We start from the raw sequence: 20,342 nt of genomic DNA, 5'->3' as shown, positions 1-20,342 counted from the left end.
GAGAGAGAGAGAGAGAGAGAGAGATGAAACAAAGGTTGAAATATTTGTATGAAATTACAGAAAATGTATAGGTTTTTCTTAATAGGACCAACAAACAATTTCTGAGGGTAAACACATCCTCGCCCCTGCTGTATCTTCACTCAGACTCTCTCCTTGTCCAAAGGCACAGCAAAAGCTTACAGCCACATTAATAATATGCTCATAAATCAAACATGGCTACTGTGTCAAAAACACACGCACACACACTGTATGTCTCAGTTTCTGTACTAAAGAAAGGGTCATGGCTTATGGGAAGCACACACACACACACACACAGGTGGTGATGGGGGATGTGTAAAAAACAAAGCCAGACACACACAATAGATCAGGGAAAAATTGCAGTTGAATTGAGAAGGCGTTTCCCGATAAATGTCCTCCCTCGTTAGTAGACATTCTCCTCCAGGAATGCAGTGAACAGTTACAGGAGCTGTGGATGACCTGCTGTCCCATTAACTCCTACTAGAATTTGACCGGGCTGCAGCCGGTCTCACTAGCCTAGCGCCACGCCATCCAGGTGGCCAGTGTACTGTAGCAGGCTGTACTGTACCAGGCTGTACCGTACCGTACCGTTTCGTTCCGTACCTCACTGCACTGTACTATATTGTACCGTACCGCATCGTGCCGTGCCGGTGAGGTTTGGTAGGAGAAGACGCGCGCGTATAAACGGGGGCACGCAGCTTTAATTAGTGTGGCAAGATTGTGTGGCGTGAATTCAGTTTTGGTGACGCCCCGCCTGCCTGTGATTGGCCCACCGACACTGCCTGTCTTGACTGTCCTGCTGGACAGTCTGATAAAATGATGGAAAATGATACAAGTAGTATGGTATGATACAAGAGAACGCTAACTTGTGCGTTTTATTTTTGTAGAAGAGGCAAACTAATATTGTTTATGCCGTTTGCTTTGATGGAATAATTGATTGAACATGCGCACCATAATATGATTTGATTTGGGTGTGTTTGTGTTGATAAACTTGAAACATTATTGTACTAAAAAAAGATCTATTTCGAGCTAGGAACCAGAATGTTTGGCTTTTATTTTTTGCTTTGTTTTTTGTTATTTTTCTCTGAATGTAAACAAAAGATATGATCCTTGAATCCTTGACACAAATACTCATGTTTATGATGCATAGATGCTTATATTTCTAGGGGGTGACCCCATAGATGGGATGGTAACCAATGTTATTTATTTTCTTTATATACGGTACTTTACTATTGTATGTGGGTGTGTGTATGACTGTGAGAGTGTGTGGGGGTGTATGCGTGTGAGTGTGAGTGTGAGTGTGTGTGTGTGTGTGTGTGTGTGTGTGTGTGTGTGTGTGTTTATGTACGCGTACGCTCACATAATGTTTTAATTTTGTTATTATCCTGTTTGTGTGCATTTATAGCATTTATCTACTGTTTTTACTTTTTATTTACTGAGTTGGCAACACATATTGTAATGTTCGATTGTTTGTCTTTTTTTTCTGTATGTCCTTGTATGTCATTTCTGTTCATGAAAAATGAATAAAATTTAAGTTGAAAAAAAAAGATCTATTTTCCCTTCATCTTTATCCATTTTTGTAATAGTATTAGTTTACTATAATTAGATTAATACACGATAATCAACACTAACACACCCAAATCAAATCATAGTACAACATACGTGTTATTCAATCAAAGCAAACGGCATAAACAATATTAGTTTGCCTCTTCTACAAAAATAAAACGTACAAGTTAGTTACAAGGTTGCATTCTGTTGCGCCTGCCAAGCTGTAACCTATTACAGCCTATTATTTATTTCTCAATCTCACCACGGAGTAACCTCGCGTCTCGGAGGACAGTCAAGACGGACAGTGTCAGTAGACCAATCACAGGCAGGCGGGCGTTACCATGCCTCAGCCATGCCTATGCTTCCTCTCACTTTCACACCTTTCCACCTCTCCATCACTGTGGCCCTGCCCTGTCTTCTTTTATTACCATTAAACACCCCCCCATCCTCCAAGGAGAGGAGGGGAGGGGGGGGGGGGTAATGGGTGAGTCAACTTGGAGCCCCACCCCCTCACCCTCCAACGTAGCCATGGAAACGCCAGTCAGCCGAGAAATGCTGCTCTCTCCCCCTGGCTGTCAACTCGCCCCGTATCAATCCCTCCCTCCCCCCCTCTCTCTCTCTCTCACACTTGTTCAGTCCTCTCTTCCTCCGATGCCCTTCCAATGCCCGCTCTGTCTGTTGTCTCTCTGTGCCTTGCAGTTCGTTTCTCTCTCTCTCTCTCTCTCTCTCTCTCTCTCTATAATTATGTCTTTGTTGCCAATATTCTTCTCATCCTTCGTACTAGCTTTCATGACGTCTTATTATCCCTCTGTTGTGTGGGCACACAAACAAACGCAAAGCACTCAAGACACTTTCACACTCCAAAAAACACACATTGATACCGAACAATACCCACTCAAGAACACAGAAGATTTTACACAAACACACTCTCACACACAAACAAGCATCACTGCAAACGGTATCGGCCAAAGCCAGCAGACACACACCTTTGTGAGTCAGGCTGTGAGATGGCGTTGACTATGGCCTCCACCGCGGTGTCGAATAGCTCGGGATCGGGCAGAGCACTGAAGCAGTCCTGCACCAGGCCCTCGCTCTCACTGAGGGGCACGTCCAGAAGCACCCAGGAGGACAGGCAGCGCAGCACGCGGGCCTTCACCGCCCCGGGGCTGTCCGCCCTGCGCAGCAGCTGTTGGAGCAAGGGACACACTGACCCCCACTCACGACCCAGAGCTCCACGCACCTAAACACAGGAAGGGAGGGACATCAAAACCAGGGTTAGATTACCTATGGTGGACGGCTGTGGTGGGTGGAAAGACAAGGGAAACGCATGAACGTTGTTTTAAATACAGCCAACATGTGACAACCAAAGAATATATATATTGTGCAATTTCAGTTAAAACAGCTAGGGTTCATTTGCAACAAAATGAAACCCCTCTCACCCGTCCCTTGTACCCCCTCCAGGAAGGAGGGGGTCCCTAGTATGCATGATTCAATACTATGTCCGTCTCTAGACCGAGACCCGGACTGGTAACGCCCCAGCTGCCTTGCAGTACAGTAAGAATCTCTTGTTTTGAACCAACCGGGTCGTCATCAGGTCTCAGAGATCGGATATATTTTGCACAAAGTTCTTAATTTGTCACTACAGTTTGATCTGCAGCACTGATTAATGTAATTAATTTGTATGCGTTATGAGTCTTGATGACAAAGTCAACGTTTGATCAAAATAAATTTGAAACATTATTGTACTGTAAAAAGGCCTCTTCCCTTCATCCTTTTTAGTATAATAGTATTAGTTTACCATAATTAGTATAGTTTGAATATTTTTCATATATTTAATATACCATCATCAGGGTATTACTGATGATGGTATATTATGAATCCATAGACTAGCAGACAGTACACTTGGGTACATATAGTTCTAATTTAGAATTGCCAAATAGCCTGTATTTTATTAACAGATTAAAAACTCACAGCCCCAGCGTAAAACTGCAGACCATCACTGTAATAGCACCCGACGAGGGCCTAAATCAATATGGAGATGGACACACGATAATCAACACACAAACACACACAACAAACAAACACACGCTGCTGGCAGCGGAGTCACAGGGCATCGCCATCTTTGACTGTTTTTGACATTGACAACAATGAGCTCTGACCAATCAGAGGCAGGCGGGACAGCCGGGGCATTACGAAGGACTGTCTAGAGACATACGTAGAATTGAATCATGCCCCTAGTACCCCCTCCAGGAAGAAACCCCTCTTACCTGTCCCTCGTACCCCCTCCAGGAAGAAACCCCTCTCACCTGTCCCTTGTACCCCCTCCAGAAACCCCTCTCACCTGCCCCTCGTACCCCCTCCAGGAAGAAACCCCTCTCACCTGTCCCTCGTACCCCCTCCAGGAAGAAACCCCTCTCACCTGTCCCTTGTACCCCCTCCAGAAACCCCTCTCACCTGCCCCTCGTACCCCCTCCAGAAACCCCTCTCACCTGCCCCTCGTACCCCCTCCAGAAACCCCTCTCACCTGCCCCTCGTACCCCCTCCAGAAACCTCTCTCACCTGTCCCTTGCGATATTGTGGCAGGCGGCTGGTCTGGAACTCCTCCGGCAGAACGGTGAGCAGCTCCAGCAGTGCCAGGCAGCGTGCGCGGCCATCCGCCCCTCCCCCTTCCTCCTGGAACACTCGCACCATCTCCGTCACGGCGCCAGGCCATGACTCGGGCATGGTGTTGAGCGCCAACGAGGCCAGGGCCACACACAGCCGAGTAAGCACCATCTTGGAGCCCGAGGAGAAGCAGGCGATCTGAGCAAACAGCTGGGTCTTCAGAGACTCATACTGCTCTGTGGGGATGTCCGACCAGTAGCGGGAGATCTTTGTGTGGAGTGCACTGGCGCCGAAGTACTGGATCTCTGGGACCTATGGGAATTGAGGTATTAGACACAGACAAGGGGGGGGGGTGCTTTTTGAATTCAAGAATGTGTGTTTGTGTGTACATGTCGTACTGTACCTTATCTGGGCTGAGCAGTGCCCAACAGAACTGCCAAGCCTGAGGCGAGACCTGGGCCTGCATCAGCCATTTCTGGGCCAAGTTCTTGTTCTCTATATTGGGATCATAGTACAGCTGGTGGAGGGCCTAAGAGGAGAACAACGAAATTAAACGGAGAAGGTGAAGAAAAATAACAACAGAAGTTATCCAGCGTGGTTTACCATAATTGCATCAAGTCTTTGGACATGGGTGGTAAATGAACACAAGTAAAATGCAGGTACATATATTTTACTGTGGATGGTAAGGTAATATATGCTACCAGTCACTTTGGCAAGTAAGCAGCATTAAAGGACCACTTCACCACTTTTCAACCTATCGTCATATAATTGGTCCGACTCCTCACTAATAATCATGATAAAATAGCACAAATATTTTCTACTCGGTCTGTGTCTCATAGGAGGGCTGTGGGGAATCCAAGCTAATATAAACAGCAGGCTTTCAATTCCTGAAAAGTTGCAAAGCGATAATGGAAGCCATCGTTCTCACAAATCACAATAATAAAAGTCGAAATATGTTTAACACGTTGGATCCGTATGACGAGTATACCTGTCCGATAAATGAATGACGCTGGGTAGGGATGACGAGCAGGCTCGTCTTGAGGCATTTGATATCACTATAACATTGCCTCGATGTATTTCAATTTTTAAACCACTCCGGTTGCTATGCACGGTTGCCAGGGCCCCGTCTGCACTGATTTCGTTTCTCAATAGCTTCTGTTTTAGGCCACGCCTTTGCACGCTTTTTTCTCGGAAACTAATGCGTTGTCCGTGGTGTTGAATTATATGAACATAGGTTGAAAAGTGGTGACCCCATTGGACGAATTATTTTATATATATATATATATATATATATATATATATATATATATATATATATATAATTTGGGGACCCGTCAAAATAATTTGGGGACCCCCTAAGGGGTCGTGACCCCCAGGTTGAGAACCCCTGGTCCATAGAGGGTCTTCATATGGAGAAGTTTGATGCCTCAGTCTCTTTGAAGAGATGGATGAGGGACAAAGTCTGGACACACTACATTTTCAATTCTGGCATGCATTTTTAACTCCTTTCGTCATTTTATGTTATTTGTAAAGCGCACCGTTAAATTATTGTTTTTATGAATGTAAAAAAATGGATTACATATTGGTGCTCCTTAGATTTTGGTGGGTGCTCCTAAATGTTTTCTGGTGCTCTTTAACCCATTTTGACCTGGGAACGATTCTACAAATCTAGTCTTCTGAAATACCCTGTTTCTAGATCAGTGGTTCGCAAACACTTTCATGTCAAGGACCCCCAAGATTATATGTAATTGGCCGCCAACCCCCATCTGAAAATATGTAGTTCCAGGTACCTCCCAGAGGCAAAGATTTGAGTTAAAAAAGTTCACTGTGAAAGAATAGATATTCAAAGATTTGCTCCACATTTTCAAGATTTTTCTAAAATAGCAGACCTCATCTCATGGAGAAACTGACACACCGTCTGAGACTGCAGGAATAACAAATGCTCCAAATGGACAACATTTAAGACTGAACAGAAAGAATAAGGGTATGGGGGAATGAGGATCAACAGTAAATACCTAGGAATATGTGATGTAACATGCACACTTTTATACGCAATGTCGACTTTATTTTATTTTAAATTTTTTCATGTTTGTACTGTATGTGTGTTGCTATTGTTTTCTGTTTTTTTTGTTCAAAAAATGTATAAAAAATAAATAAATACCAGACCTACAAGCTTGTAGATCTGCTATTTTTCAATAGCTAAAGTTTAACATAACGCTTATTTGCTTAAAACACCAAAAGAGGTTCTCGCCCCAAAATGGGTTAATTTTGAAATTGGTACCAAGTAATTGTCTTCACATAATTGAGACACATTACTGTTGATTATCTGTACAAATAGATCTACTATATGCACATATTACTGACAGCTCAGCTCAGTGGCCTTGTCGTTAAAGAGTGTCTGCCCTGTGATTTGGGAGGTCGAGGTTCAATCCCCGTCTGAATCATAACAAAGCCCATTAAAATAATTGGTAACCAATGCCTTCCTGCGTGGCACTCAGCAAAAACAGCATCAAGGGTTGGATCGGGGATAAGGCCCAACATACTAGCGTCATGTCCAGGGATCTATCTAGCCATGTGACAAATTGCTCATTCATTTAACAGTTCCGGTTTGGTTCAAAGCCGACAGCGAAGGAAAAAAAGGCTTCATGAAATATAGCAAAAGCTGATTGGTTTGAAAGATTCAATCAGGAGCCTAGCCTATATCCACTTCCTTTTAGTGATTCCGGTTCCTTAACGATTCTCTCTTAACGGTTCCTTAACAGTTACCTTTAACAATTCCTAGCGTATTGGATTGCATTCATTTCAGTATGGTATGAAAGTCAACTCCGAGAGGTTAAAACTAGCTTGAGATTGGTAACACAACGTAATGGGGGAAAATTCTGGCAAGTGACCTTACATCAAGTCTGGTCGAAGCAAGGGAACATGCACTCTCCTTAAAAAATGGATAATGGACCCTGGCTGTGTTTGCGGGTACAGCTGATCTACTAGCTACGATCTTGTAGATCTGCCATTTTAACTATATTAGAACACTTTTAGAAATGTTCAGCGTAGCTATATTTAGACATGCCCAAAATAGAGACTCCAGGTTTAAAGTCGATAACACAATGTCATTCTGCAGACAAAAAGGCAAGTGTAGGACAGACAGGGAAAGGAGACAGACAGGGAACATTAATTCATTAGCTCCCTCTAATCCTGCCAGCACAGAGATGTGGACACCACTCTGCCAAATAACACATTTTTCCTCCTGTATCTCTCTTGCCCTCAGACGAACCAACTCTATGCTGCCTGTCAAGCACCAACTATGACAAACAGAGAATCTGTTCACTCATCCAGCCTCTGATCCTTGTCTTCACCACTGCAGCCCGCTAGCTCAAATTCTTCCACACCACCCCCACCCCCCACTCACCCACCTACCTTTTCTTATCCCTCTTCTCACCGCCTAGTACTATCCTCCTCCATGTAGGCCTTAGGTTTTCAGCTGACTAACCAGGGGCAGAGAAGAATGCTTTGAGCAAAACTACACATGGGCCATGGCATACAGAGAAATTGATATAACTGCTGTTTGTAGGAAGGAACATCAATACAAAGTCAATACACTCACTGGAGGCAGGGAGTCTCAGGTGGCCTCCATCTCTGCCTGTCTACAATCCTACAGCACAATTATGTCTCCTCTCGCACTTGTACGTGTGAACACGGCTGGCTTTGTGTTAATGAGACAAACCATTGTTGACGTGCAGCCCGACTCTGTGTCTGTCTGTGACGGTGTAGTGCGTATTGAGAGCCACGCTCGAAAACAGCAGCAGGTGTGTGTGTGTGTGTGTGCATGTATGTGTGTGTCTCTCAATTAGATCTTAACAGATGCGTCCCTGCTCCACTAACATCAAAATCTCCTGCTAATGCCGTTTAGAGTAGACATTTATACATGGTAGCTCCACATTGTCAGGGTGGGACAGAGCTAAACACAATGATTAATTGACTGACAGACACCAATCTCTAGAAATGAACCACTTGTGTGTTTACCAGTAAGACGCCCTAAGGGTGAGGTCGCGTGCACGCATCCGCCTGGGTGACGGCAGATGGCAGACAGCTGGGCGAATGCTGTTGCTTTGGCATGGGAATCAGATCAAGATATGGAATGAATTCTGTACTGGCCATATATGGAGCGTGTCTTGAGTGTACAGGGTTTGATGAAGTCAGATCAAAAAGAGTTGTTTTGTTTGTAAATTAATGCCCTAGCCTACTTCCTCACACGGCAAGAGTGTCACAAAAAAGTAGTGAAAATAGCAGATGTAAAAGCTCACAACACGCAAAATGGAACGGTTTTGGAGATGCAAGGTTATATGCCAGTTGAATGGAGCAACGTTGTAATGTCAGGCCAATCCATTTCACAATCCATTTCACATCTCAGGGACAAAAGACACACAGGCTTATATCAAAACAAATGACAGAAAGATCTGTCTGGGCACTTGTCACTTTCATCTCAGGATCTGCAAAGAACCACTGGCACTCTCTTCAGCTTTCAACAGGCCATATAGGCACACACATGCACACCACTTTATTAGGTACACCTGTCCCAACTGTACGTAATTGTATATTTCCTACTGAGTCAAATTCATGGCAGAAACTCTCACATGGCCAAGAAAGACGATCTGCTGCAGTTAAAGCCCAGCATCAGAATGGGGAAGAAAGGATTTCAAATAACCACTCGCTACAACAGAGGGATTTAGAAGAGCATCTCTGAAAGCACAACACGTGATTCTCTCCTCCTCCATGTCAGATTTATAGTGTAGCTCAATTTACAGAGTAAAAGCGGCCATATCTTCCTGGCACCCCAAGCTTCTATTTTAAAAGAATCCCGGCGCTGATTGTGTTTTAATTATGAACACTAAGCACTTAATAATGCAAATATGCAAGTATTTTAATTTAGATAATCTGATTCCTGGACAAACTGTCTGCAATAGGCCATTAATGATCAGTTGTTAGCTAGTGACTTGTGGAAACAGTTTAGCAAAAAGTGAATGAGTGGTTTTGACATGCATGCAGTGAACTGTAGCATCCCTCATGTCTATAGATGGACACACAACCTGACCTGACCCGAGGAAAAGTTGCTCTGGGAAGGTCCTGTCAACAATCATTTCCCTCCTTTAAACTCCTCTTTTAAAGGGGAGGAGAGCTGCTGGTGAAAAAGCATCTCTCCGCAAGGCAGAGACACCATCTGTCCCAACTAACGCACTGTGTGTGTGTGTGTGTGTGTGTGTGTGTGTGTGTGTGTGTGTGTGTGTGTGTGTGTGTGTGTGTGTGTGTGTGTGTGCATATGTGCTGTTTTGCACAGATTCCCAAGGGAAATACCGGTGGTACTCCAGACGCTGTGAAAAGGCTGTTTCATGGCAGTAGTTTACTCAACAGTGCAATAAAGATGGAGGACTAACTTGTGACATTCCAAACATTACAAAACAAATCCAAAAGTCACAATAGCTTGTAAATACATTCTGTGGATCAAATAAGTAAATAAGTATATAGTAAGTATTTGCCAGTAAACTAACATCAAAACTAGCACAAATCAGTGTTGTGTTTAAATATTTTAATCGTAATGAGCATGCCTGATTTGTTTTTGGTATATTTTGTGATTGTGATGAATATTACTATTATTCAGCAGAAGATATCGCAGGAAACAAATTGAGATTGTCGTCACTCTAAACTGATTCAAGCATTTGATTTGTTTTGAATTTGATTCAGGTAGAAGTTTTCCAGCAAATGTTACTTTTAGTCGTCGTCCCCCATTCCACAATATTTTTTAGGGAAAAATAGTAATTGTTTTTGTAAGTTTTTGCCTATAATGACGTGCCCAAACTGGGGATGCCTGGTTACAGGTTGGCCAGGAACACATTTAATATCTGAAAAAACTACCAGATGCAGATGGGCTTTAAAGAGGAATGAAATTCAACGAGAACAAGAAAGGCTGCACAGGAACTCTTACCATCTGCACACTGTACATACATGGGCATCTCTGGACTCTGCACTAAAAACAGCAGGTGACTTAGTCTCTGCAGTGGGCGCACGCTAGGCGTGATATTTTCCCTGAGCCATCTGTCCACTACAGCACAAAGTCATTCCAGTATCAGGAGAGAACACAGTTCACATTTCATCTATACCAGGGGTGTCGAACTCAACTTGGGGCGAGGGCCGCATTGGTCAAAAGGTCACTTGATGGGGGCCACAACCAGTTGAGGAGAGAGATAGTCACTTACTCACTTGTTGTAACTTGTAGGGATGCCACAAAGTGACCATCAGCCAAATCGAATAGTCGACAGCTCTGCCGATTAATAATCGATTAATTGAACCCACCCCCCATATTAATCAATATCAGATACAACTTATAAGATTTTATATTATGCACATGCCATGGTCACATAACCATTATATGTTGAGTGCATGCTTTGATGGTTACAGTTTTATAATCAGTTTTGATGAGTAAACCTTTGTGGAGATCTTCTCAGTTCTCATTGTATGCTAGTTACTGCCATTCAGGATGGAAAATGAAATCCATTTGGATTTGGGGAGAAGTAGTTTCATAAGGGTATGAAGTACTTGATATAAAGCGAACATGTTCAGTTCACTAGTCTAGACAGGCAGAGAAGAGTGGCTTTGCTCAACTTCATTTATACTTATATTCTCCACTCTGATGAAGGTACATGTTCGATATATCATGCAGCATTACTTATTAGTATATTTTGGTATATATATATTATTTTTTTGCTTGAGGCAGGCGGGCCGCAGAAGACGACGTCGCGGGCCGCATGCGGCCCGCGGATCGCCAGTTTGACACCCCTGATCTATACTGTGGCCCTGCCCACTGTGCCCAGTTACAGTACATTAACTAGTAAGGGCAGCTCGCCGCTCGGTGGAGTACAAATCTATGCTGCTACCTTTCCGTCTGTCTGGGGAACAGGGACGTCGCTGACCATTTGGTTGCCCTAAATATATTTGTACCCCCCCCCCCCCCCCGACGAGAGCGTTGTGTTTCCTCATTCAGATGGCTACTTTTGTTGTTTTACTGTTATTATGAGGGTCGGCTTGGCACGTTTTGTTGCCACCTCGGCGTGTTGTCCTACGCGCTGTGCGTATTGCGCGTATAGGTAGCAATGGCACTGCTGGGGAACGTGATGGCAATGTTTTGGGGTTGTGTGAAATTAGGGAAAAGCAATAGAATACAAGAGACATGTCATTACATCATTAATGTCCATACACACCGGTAGTGTTTATTTTGTGCGATGTGCGATTCAAATAAACAACTCCTCGGGCGAGGCAGTCTCCTTTAGTTGCAATACTGTCGCCGGATACTCATACAGAAACATGCACATAAGACAGGTACTGCATCTCTTCAGTAAAACAACCTTTAGACGACAGTCTGTTTGATGTTTACTCTTAATGAATCAGATACTTCTCTACTCCAAAAATCACACCCGTGTGACTGTGAAGTGAGGGGCGCTCTCAATTACAACATAATGTTTGTTTAAGCAACGGGTGCTAATGTTTGTTTTAGTCCTCAACACAAACATTACATTTCTCTTTATTCATACAGGTTTTTATACAGGCATATAAGCATGAGTCCAAAAGAGCAGTGTCTAGTGTATACAATGCCTTGGTTTCAGCTAGGACTAACTCCACCGAGTACATTAAAACTAATTGGGGAAATAGTTGGAGATTACCATCACTACAGAGGAATGGGTAAATATGCAAAACACAAATTATGTCTACCAACTCAAGAATGTGGAGAGAATTCTGTTGAAAGAACCTAATGAGATTTTTTATAACACCTAAAATTAAGTCAAGACAATTGAAAACAGAACAGCCATGCTGGAGACACAAGGAGGCCACACTATGTATTCTGGACTAAAATTCAGAAATACTGGCAGGATACCCACTCCACCTTGGAGACCATTCTGTGTTTTAAGATACCTCAGACTTGTTCCTTTTTATTGCTGGGAAATATCCCTGAAGAGTTTCTAATACATGATAAATATTTAATCAAAATCCTCTTAGTAACAAGTAAGAAAGTGATCACACCACGCTGGTACCAACAGGACCCACCAACGAAAGAACATTGGATGGAGATTACTGAGGAACTGTACGATATGGAAAAACTAACATTCATACTTTGACTACAAGAGGATAAGTTCTATAAAAAGTGGGAAAAGTGGGATCTCTTCTTTCAGCCTAGCGATAATGTATGAGGATTTCAATGAATCCTGTGACACTACCTACCTGATCTGTGTGTATGTGTGTGTGTGTGTGGGGGGGGGGGGGGGGGGGGGAGTACATGTTGCTAAGAAAAACCAACATCTTATCTCCTTTACAATAAAAAAGAAAGAACATCAGAAGGGAAGCTTAATGGGTGGAACAAAGAAAAACCGTGCAAGTGCATGCGTGCGTCGTGACTCGCTTGCGTGCGTGTTGTGTGAAATGCACAAGTTTGCATGTACAGATGGTTGATTGTTCATGCAGACAGTGGCAGAGGGAAATAAACAGAACACCATGTTGCCAATGTTGATAATAACCTTACCCAGCAACTCATGGATGGTAGATACAAGTCTGAGACACCCACACAAAACTCAAAGTATCTTAACCGCCCTTTCCTAACAAGCCACAGCTTTGGGTTTGGCTGTGTCTCTGGCTGCCAGACTTGTTGTTCTGGCAGGAGAGCTGGAGGTGAGGGCTTGTGAAATGCCTGCCTGCTGCGCACAGGTGCTTGGGAGGAGCCTTGGGAGGAGCCGTGCTTTTGGCTGTTGCTATGATGACCACAAAGCAGTGTTTTAACATAAAACACTAACATAGCTAAATAATGATTACTTCACAGCACGCTGCCCTTTCATGATATAAATCCATGATACAAAATTGGCCGTTCCATTTTTCTTCAGTGTGCTTTGTTGGTTGCAACGCTGTTGCACCGTTTAGCCGCTGTCATTTTGACACATATGAACCTAATTGGGTGATAGTACTAAAAGTCACATTGACGTGCTGCACACTTCGAGCCAATGTGCACATTCCTTCAACTCAGAAAGCAGGCCAGCGCCCAAATCGCTGGGCGCTGAAAAGAGGTTGAATACCTGTACTGGGTTAAGGGCACTGGAAGCTGAAAGTTGAACAGAACAAGGAAAGCGCAGTGAACAGCAAAAACACATGTCTGTGGCGGGGATACAGCCTAATTTGACATTCCAGCACATAGACTGATAAAAGATAAAGCCACCGAATCAATGTACATAATACATCTTGCTGTACCTCTTTGACTAAAATAAATAATACTGAATCAATAGGCAGGAAGCTGGAGAACATGCTCAAATTATCCTGGCTGTGTATCGTATAACCTATAAGACTCTGGCACTCCACCTCCAGCATCATGTTAAAATCTGTCAATAAGTGGGATTGCAACGCAGACACGCAGTCGATTAATCATTCTCCGAATGAAAGAGCATCTCCTCCTTCACAGCTCCACTCGATACGGCATGGATCATATTTTAGAGTCCACTTCTATTTCTCTGTTCTGCTCTATTGTATGACCCTTACATTATAACTGCCATGAGTTATCTTTCTATATCACCTTACTCAAATCTTTGCTTCTGGGGGGTCCATGCAGGGACAAAATATTTTGGATATAGGCCTGCCCCTGTGGCCAAATACATTTTGGGGGGTCCACTCCTTGACATGAGAAAGTTTGATTACCACTGATATAGCAACATAAGGTTTTCACTTGTCAGAAAACTTGTCAAAAAATGTAGAAGATTTAGAAGACATTTGAAGGTCTTAATGGGTTAAGAAAAGAGAGATGTATATCTATAAAAGAATAGAGGAGTCAGTGAGCTGTTAGTCCACCTCTAGTTCAGAATGGCCTTAGAGAAGGTACTGCTGTGCTTAGTGTCCTGATATGGCTGGATGCTTGCTTTAATACGGACCATTGCTTTGCCTGAAGACACCGATTCAATGCAAGCAACAGTGACCGTACAATACATTGCGCCCTTGAGCAATTCGGTGAACCTAGGCGACTTTGTGCATCGACTCTTCTCTATCCATGCGTCTCCTGAGTGTATGATACTACAAAGAATTAACAACGTACTGTTCTGAATTTCCCCAAATGTCCTGTTGCTTGGTAGAGGCATTTCTGATTCTGGACCAGGCAAATGATTGTGTAGTGTAGTGGAAATATAAGGCAGTATATGTATGCATGCATTCTTTATACACGCAAAGATAAAGACAATGTGCTACTGTCTTCCACAGACCCAAACACTGAACAAAAGACTTTGTATCAAAACTACGCGTGCACGCACGCATGCACGCACGCACACACACACAACCAGGAACCATCATCTCCCATCAATGAGCATCAATATAGAGCACATATACTCAAACATCCCTCAAACATCTCCATGCTATAGAGATTTGTGTAGACATGGTCTGAAAGCATGTTATCATAAGTTTTATTTAAAATAATAAGCTCACTGCTGGTCTCAAGTTTTAATTCAACTGCTGCTGCTGATCCACTTACAGGAAGCACTATTGATTTCCAGATTGATGCTTCCAGAGATGTCTGATTGTGTGTGTGTGTGTGTGTGTGTGTGTGTGTGTGTGTGTGTTTGTGGCGTGCTTCCAGTTAGCAGCTGCTGAGGTTGTCAGGTAGTGAAGATAATAATATTAGTGGCAGACTCCCAGACTTCTTCTTCTAAAGCCAGTGGTATGGTGCTGATGCTAATGTAACCAGTTCACACACCCAGCTTCCAGGGTAATTTATCGTCTGCTTCAGTAGATTTTTCAGATTTGCGAAAACTAATGAAGCACAAGCTTGCTACCCTTACTAAAATTTCAGGAGGGAAGCTGTTGTATACGCTGGGTAAAACAATACGATAAGAAAATTAAAAAAATCACACCCATGGGAAGTGAGGGGCGCTCTTATCATCATCTCGTTTAAATGCTAGTAGCTAAATCTGAAAGTGGTTAGTGGTATCATCGTTAATCTAACATCAAGTCTCCTTTGCCTTCGGATCGGTACACATCTGCACCATACCAAATGCCCTGTACCAAAATGTTTCGGGACGAATATGTGATACCGTTATAAACATAGAATAGCTGATCCAAAGCAGATCCCAGATAGATCCGAAACACCAATTCCACCTTGATCTACATTGTGTCCCACTAATTATGCTATCAGAAAAAGAAGAAAGAACCCACACACTCATCTGCTCCAAATATTACTTTATTGACAGCGTTTCGAGCCAAGGCTCTTCATCTGGTCAAACTTAAGTTAATTAGTTCATAACAACTCATAATTAGTTTTCCACTAATTATGCTAACCACCATCCATGGTGTTGAAAGGTACCATCACTACAGTGTACTAAGCTCTAAAATATGAGTCCCCCGGCCATCCTGATGGGCTACTCAGATTACAGTGTAGATAATCTCCTTTATCACCCCAAAAACAAAGAAAATCACTTTATTTGAGGAAGATGCAATGCTCAGCGCTACTGGTTGGCTGTCATTTTTTTCTCAAAAACTGACCAAGAGGAGAGGCCCCCATTTAGAAACGAGTTATTGATTTTCTCAAACAGTGTACGGTCTGATGTTTTCTTTCTCAGGCTAGTGCACGCGAAATGAGACAGAACTGTTTGCTTGTAGACTGACGATGAGTCTGGAATCCTGGATAGACACAAATATCACACTGTACTGAAGAAATTAGATCCAAAACTGAATGAGTTGACCTCTCTCACACTAGAACCTACCAGCCAGGCATGCCATTTTCCCTGTGCAAGAATGTGCTTCCTCCCCTTTCCAGCTCAGCTTCTAATCATGAATGTCGCATCAACACCACCACCCCCCCCCTCCTCCTCCTCCTCCTCCTCCACTGTCACAGACATCACCCCTCTCCTCTCTCTCTCTCTCTCTCTCTCTCTCCCCCTCCATCAATCTCATCACATTTCAGCTCTGCTCTTCTGCAGAAACACCTAGCCACCCCTCAAACACAATCTCTCTCACATACACACACAGTCTGTCTAGTCTACCCATCCCCCTATTGTCTTCTCTCTCCTCTGTCCCAAACCACGGGCCACCAAGCCACAGGAAGATTCATCACACAGCGACCTGGCAGACGCAGACAGACAACCAGCACATCATGCGTGCACAGTGCACAGTCACACAGTCGAACCACCCAAGAAAGCGTTCTCAGTGAGAAAGATGGAGCACGTCCACAACATGTGGGCTATATGACCTACTACAGCATCTAAATATTATGTCAGTAGACTATAGACTTTGTAGTTTGTTTTGGTATCCCCCCCCCCCTTTCTCATTTAATCATATCAACCATCCTTGATATCCAATGGCCAGTAATGATTTGAAGGCAACAAATAGGTAGAAACATGCTACTATGGGGGAAGACAACTTGAATAACCATTTGCACAACGTTCACAAGAGAGAGCCCTGCCCAAGTATGACGTCATTGACGTTTAGATAAAACATAGCATGATGATGTTGCTTTTGCATATATTAAATGGAAAAGTTCATTTTCTTGTTGGCTTTATACCACAAAGCCCTGACAGTAGCCTACTTTATACTGTTATGAAGTTAACTTTTAATAGCCGACTATGACTGGTGAAAAAGGACTAACCTTCTCTACGTTTTCCACGGTGAAGTCCAGGGCGTCCTGTGATGATGCTATCCGTCCCGGTGTCTCCATGTCTCCGCTATAGCGCTGACTGACACGGAGCTGTCAAACCATCACAAATGAAACAACGCATTCAACACCTCGCTCGATGACGTTCAACTGCTTCCAGTATGCACCCTCTACTAATATACAGTGTTATTAAGCATATATAACGTGTGAGCTTGGCAGTGTTGTAGTTTTGTCTTCATCGTCTGATGATCATAGTAGCAGAGCGAGCTAACCCCCCGGCAAGCTAACAACCTAGCTTAGCTATAACTCACATTCTGTGGCAACGGCTAGCACTAAACATGCTAGTGTCAGCTAGCTAGCAGACGGTGTTTAATAACGTTATTCTAGCCTCCAAGTACATCCCAGTGATTTAACCTCGCTATCTGTTTTAACATGGGTGTCAGAACGTGTTAGTTTTTCTTAAAATGTTTAATATGTTTGTTTTTTTTGTTTGTTTTTTTGCCTACATGTTTTGGTTCTCTATAAACGTCCAATAATAATTAGTCACCTCAGTTCTTCTGCGACGGTAGTGAGGATGCTGTCAGCTCGAGCTCCCTGCCGCTCTCAGAATCCAGCCTCTGCTGCTCTCTCTGTGACACGCCGTCACCACCACCAGGACCCAGAGCCATAGCGAAAGACAGAGTTACGACATTAAGGGGGCAGACAACAGCACGGCACGTGGTTCATGTACTTGAACGAGCCCATAGACTCCAATGCATTTCGTAAACTTCCGGTTCATTCCGGTTAATTCAATAGAAGTCTATGTAGAAGAGCCTTAGAGCCTGGCCCCATGAAATGAACAGAATTGTCGTAACTCTGTCTTACTCAAGTTACTCTATGGCTCTGGGACTGGGACCTACAAGGCTCTCCTCCAATCACAAGCCTCATAGCCGTTGATGGAAGAAGAAGACAGAAGTAATTGCATTTATTTTGTACTTATTTTATTCAGAAAATACTACGTATTATTGGCATCCATACTTAAAGCCTTGCTGGGTAATTTTCCTGTAATCCCCCCCCGCAGATTACATCATTTTGCTAGTAAAGATAAAGATGACACTTTCAATAGAATATCTGGGGGTTATTAAAGTGTTATTAAACTTTTCAAGTCAATAATTATAAGTACCAAAAGCAAAAATAGGCAAATGTCATACCATGCATGTCCTCCTTCTCTCCTCTTTCCCCAGACGAGGTCCTAAAACTAGTCACCTCCACTAGACCTATACCACCTGTCCTCTCAACCCTGTCCCGTATCTTCCAGACCATCACACCTGATCTGCTCCCCTTCATCACCTCCATCATCAACACCTCAGTAACCTCAGGCTGGGTCCCATCTGCCTTCAAGTCAGCCAGAGTAATGCCACTCCTCAAGAAACCCACTCTTGACCCCTCAGATGTCAAGAACTACAGACCGGTATCACTCCTTTCCTTTCTTTCCAAAACCCTTGAACGTGTTGTCTCTAACCAGCTCTCTCTCCATCTCTCACAGAACAACCTGCTGGATCCCAACCAGTCAGGATTCAAAAAGGCCCACTCCCCTTCTGATTCTTCTAGACATATCAGCAGCATTTGACACAGTGAACCACCAGCTGCTCCTAGACACCCTAGCTGATCGATAGGCATCAGCGGGACGGCACTAAAGTGGTTTTCCTCCTACCTAACCGACCAGACCCCTACCAGGTTTCTGTCTACAACATTCGACAAATCAGACCCTTCCTCACCCAGGAGTCAGCCCAGCTCCTTAATCCTTATCCAGACATCAGTCATGTCAAAAGTTGACTATTGTAACTCCCTCCTTTCTGGCCTACCGGCATGCACTATGCATTAGCCTACAATCAGAACTGCAGATTCACTCCCAATCTTCCGCCGCAGTCTGAAAACGCACCTCTTCAGCCCATAGCACTTGCCGTAGTACTTGCCTTGGCCTTTGACCTCCTACACAGGCTCAATTTATGTAACTTAAATAGCACTTTATGTAGACATAGCACTCTATAGTGTATACACATAGTTTCCTTAGATAGATATTCCATTTGTTAAGTTCTTAAGCTTATGTAGGATTCCTGATGATTTTTTATGTTTTGATGTATTACTATGTTTTTTGTTTGTTTTTGCTTCCCAGAAGTTTTATTTAAATGCCTACATTGTAAATTGTAAATGTCCCGTTTTACAAGTTATCATTCATCAATCATCATGTGTAAATTGTAGGCCAATTAAAAAATAGTTGATCTACGAGCTCACAATGAGTCACATGTTGTGAGCTTGTAGAGCTGCATTTAAAAAAAAAAGCCGAAGTTTAAATAGGGTTAAGTATTTTTGTAATAATAACCATTAATCAAAACCTATAAAGTGGAGTAAAAAGTACAATATTTCCCTCTGAGATGTAGTGGAGTAGAAGTAAATTAATTAAGTACTGAAAATTGGAAATAGGCTTTACTCAAAAGTGTATTTATTGGCTTAAGTGCAGTACTTTCCACCACTGCTCATTTCCACATCTGTGCAGTCTACATCCCATAGCCCGGGCAACTGCTGCGCTGTGATTTGTTCTTTGGGCTGCTGCTGGTGATTTGTTCTTTGGGCTGCTGCTGGGCAACCGTTGAGTTGCTACAAATAATAATAATAATAATAATAATAATAATAATAATAATAAATGTAATAAATGTAATAAATGTAATAATAATAATAATAGTATTATTAGTCAATAGCTAGGTACATCTTCAAAGATCTAAAAAATGTTTGTACGATACACGAGTCAATGTCATGTTATTGTTGTGACGACTGTCCCATCCATCCATCCATCCATGCATCCATCCATATACCGCACAGGATATGCCTATATAAAGCAACAGCGTCTCCATGTGTTTCAATGGAAATATTACACTTGGTCTGGTAAAACGCCCTGTTACGTCATTCGATTGATGAGACAAATATATCTTCCTGGTGCGTTAATTATACCTTACTTAGCCTATACGCATAACTTTAGTCTATAATAAAATAGTTGCTGATTAATAGGCACCGCATGACTTCATTTAATTTTACACTCTTTGATTGATTGATTGATTGATTGATTGGTTGATTGATTGATTGATTGATTGATTGATTGAATAATTGTATTAGTTAGAACTTGGAAACTTTATTAGAAATGTAAACAGCGCGAGTTAGCCTACACAGTAAGACATTTAGGCTAAAAGGATAAAAAAGGTAGCCTGGAGTTGTTACTTGTTTCCATTCATTTGTAGCCATAATGGCCTATAATGTCTCTTTGGTTCCCGTTATCATCCTCTTCAGACAATGTAGCCTATGATTTACTATGATTTGTATGATTATTTTGTATTTATTTAAGGTTTTTAAAATGTGCCACTCTGTGAAGTCTGTGGTGCCAGTCCGATGTTCGTTGTTCGCAGTCGCTGGGATAGCCACTTTTAGCCAGCCTATACAGACTAGAGGGAGGGACAGCAGTACAGTAGCCTATACTTCTTGGCAA

The 20,342-nt window shown here is 42.9% G+C and overlaps 1 protein-coding gene across 2 annotated transcripts in view; it reads right to left on the bottom strand.

Moving 5' to 3' along the window:
• Positions 1-17,442, bottom strand: part of LOC308320067 (importin-13-like) — a 43,543-nt gene extending 26,101 nt beyond the window's left edge. The window contains exons 1-5 of one of the 2 annotated variants that reach the window (XM_080770377.1): positions 17,373-17,442; positions 16,820-16,918; positions 4,574-4,699; positions 4,126-4,482; positions 2,553-2,806 (exon numbers count right to left, since the gene is read on the bottom strand). In XM_080770377.1, the coding sequence (XP_080626503.1) occupies positions 2,553-2,806; positions 4,126-4,482; positions 4,574-4,699; positions 16,820-16,888 (806 nt within the window). In that variant the 5' untranslated portion in view covers positions 16,889-16,918; positions 17,373-17,442. Of the gene's footprint in view, positions 1-2,552; positions 2,807-4,125; positions 4,483-4,573; positions 4,700-16,819; positions 16,919-17,331 lie in introns of both variants that reach the window. The other variant, XM_080770378.1, reaches the window with a different exon arrangement.
• Between the last annotated feature and the right edge of the window lie 2,900 nt (positions 17,443-20,342).

The sequence above is a fragment of the Protomyctophum bolini genome (assembly GCF_963924005.1).
Source record: "Protomyctophum bolini genome assembly, chromosome: 8".
Lineage (NCBI taxonomy): Eukaryota > Metazoa > Chordata > Actinopteri > Myctophiformes > Myctophidae > Protomyctophum > Protomyctophum bolini.
The sequence above is the reverse complement of the archived record's forward strand: the minus strand, read 5'-3'. Positions and strand labels throughout refer to the sequence as shown.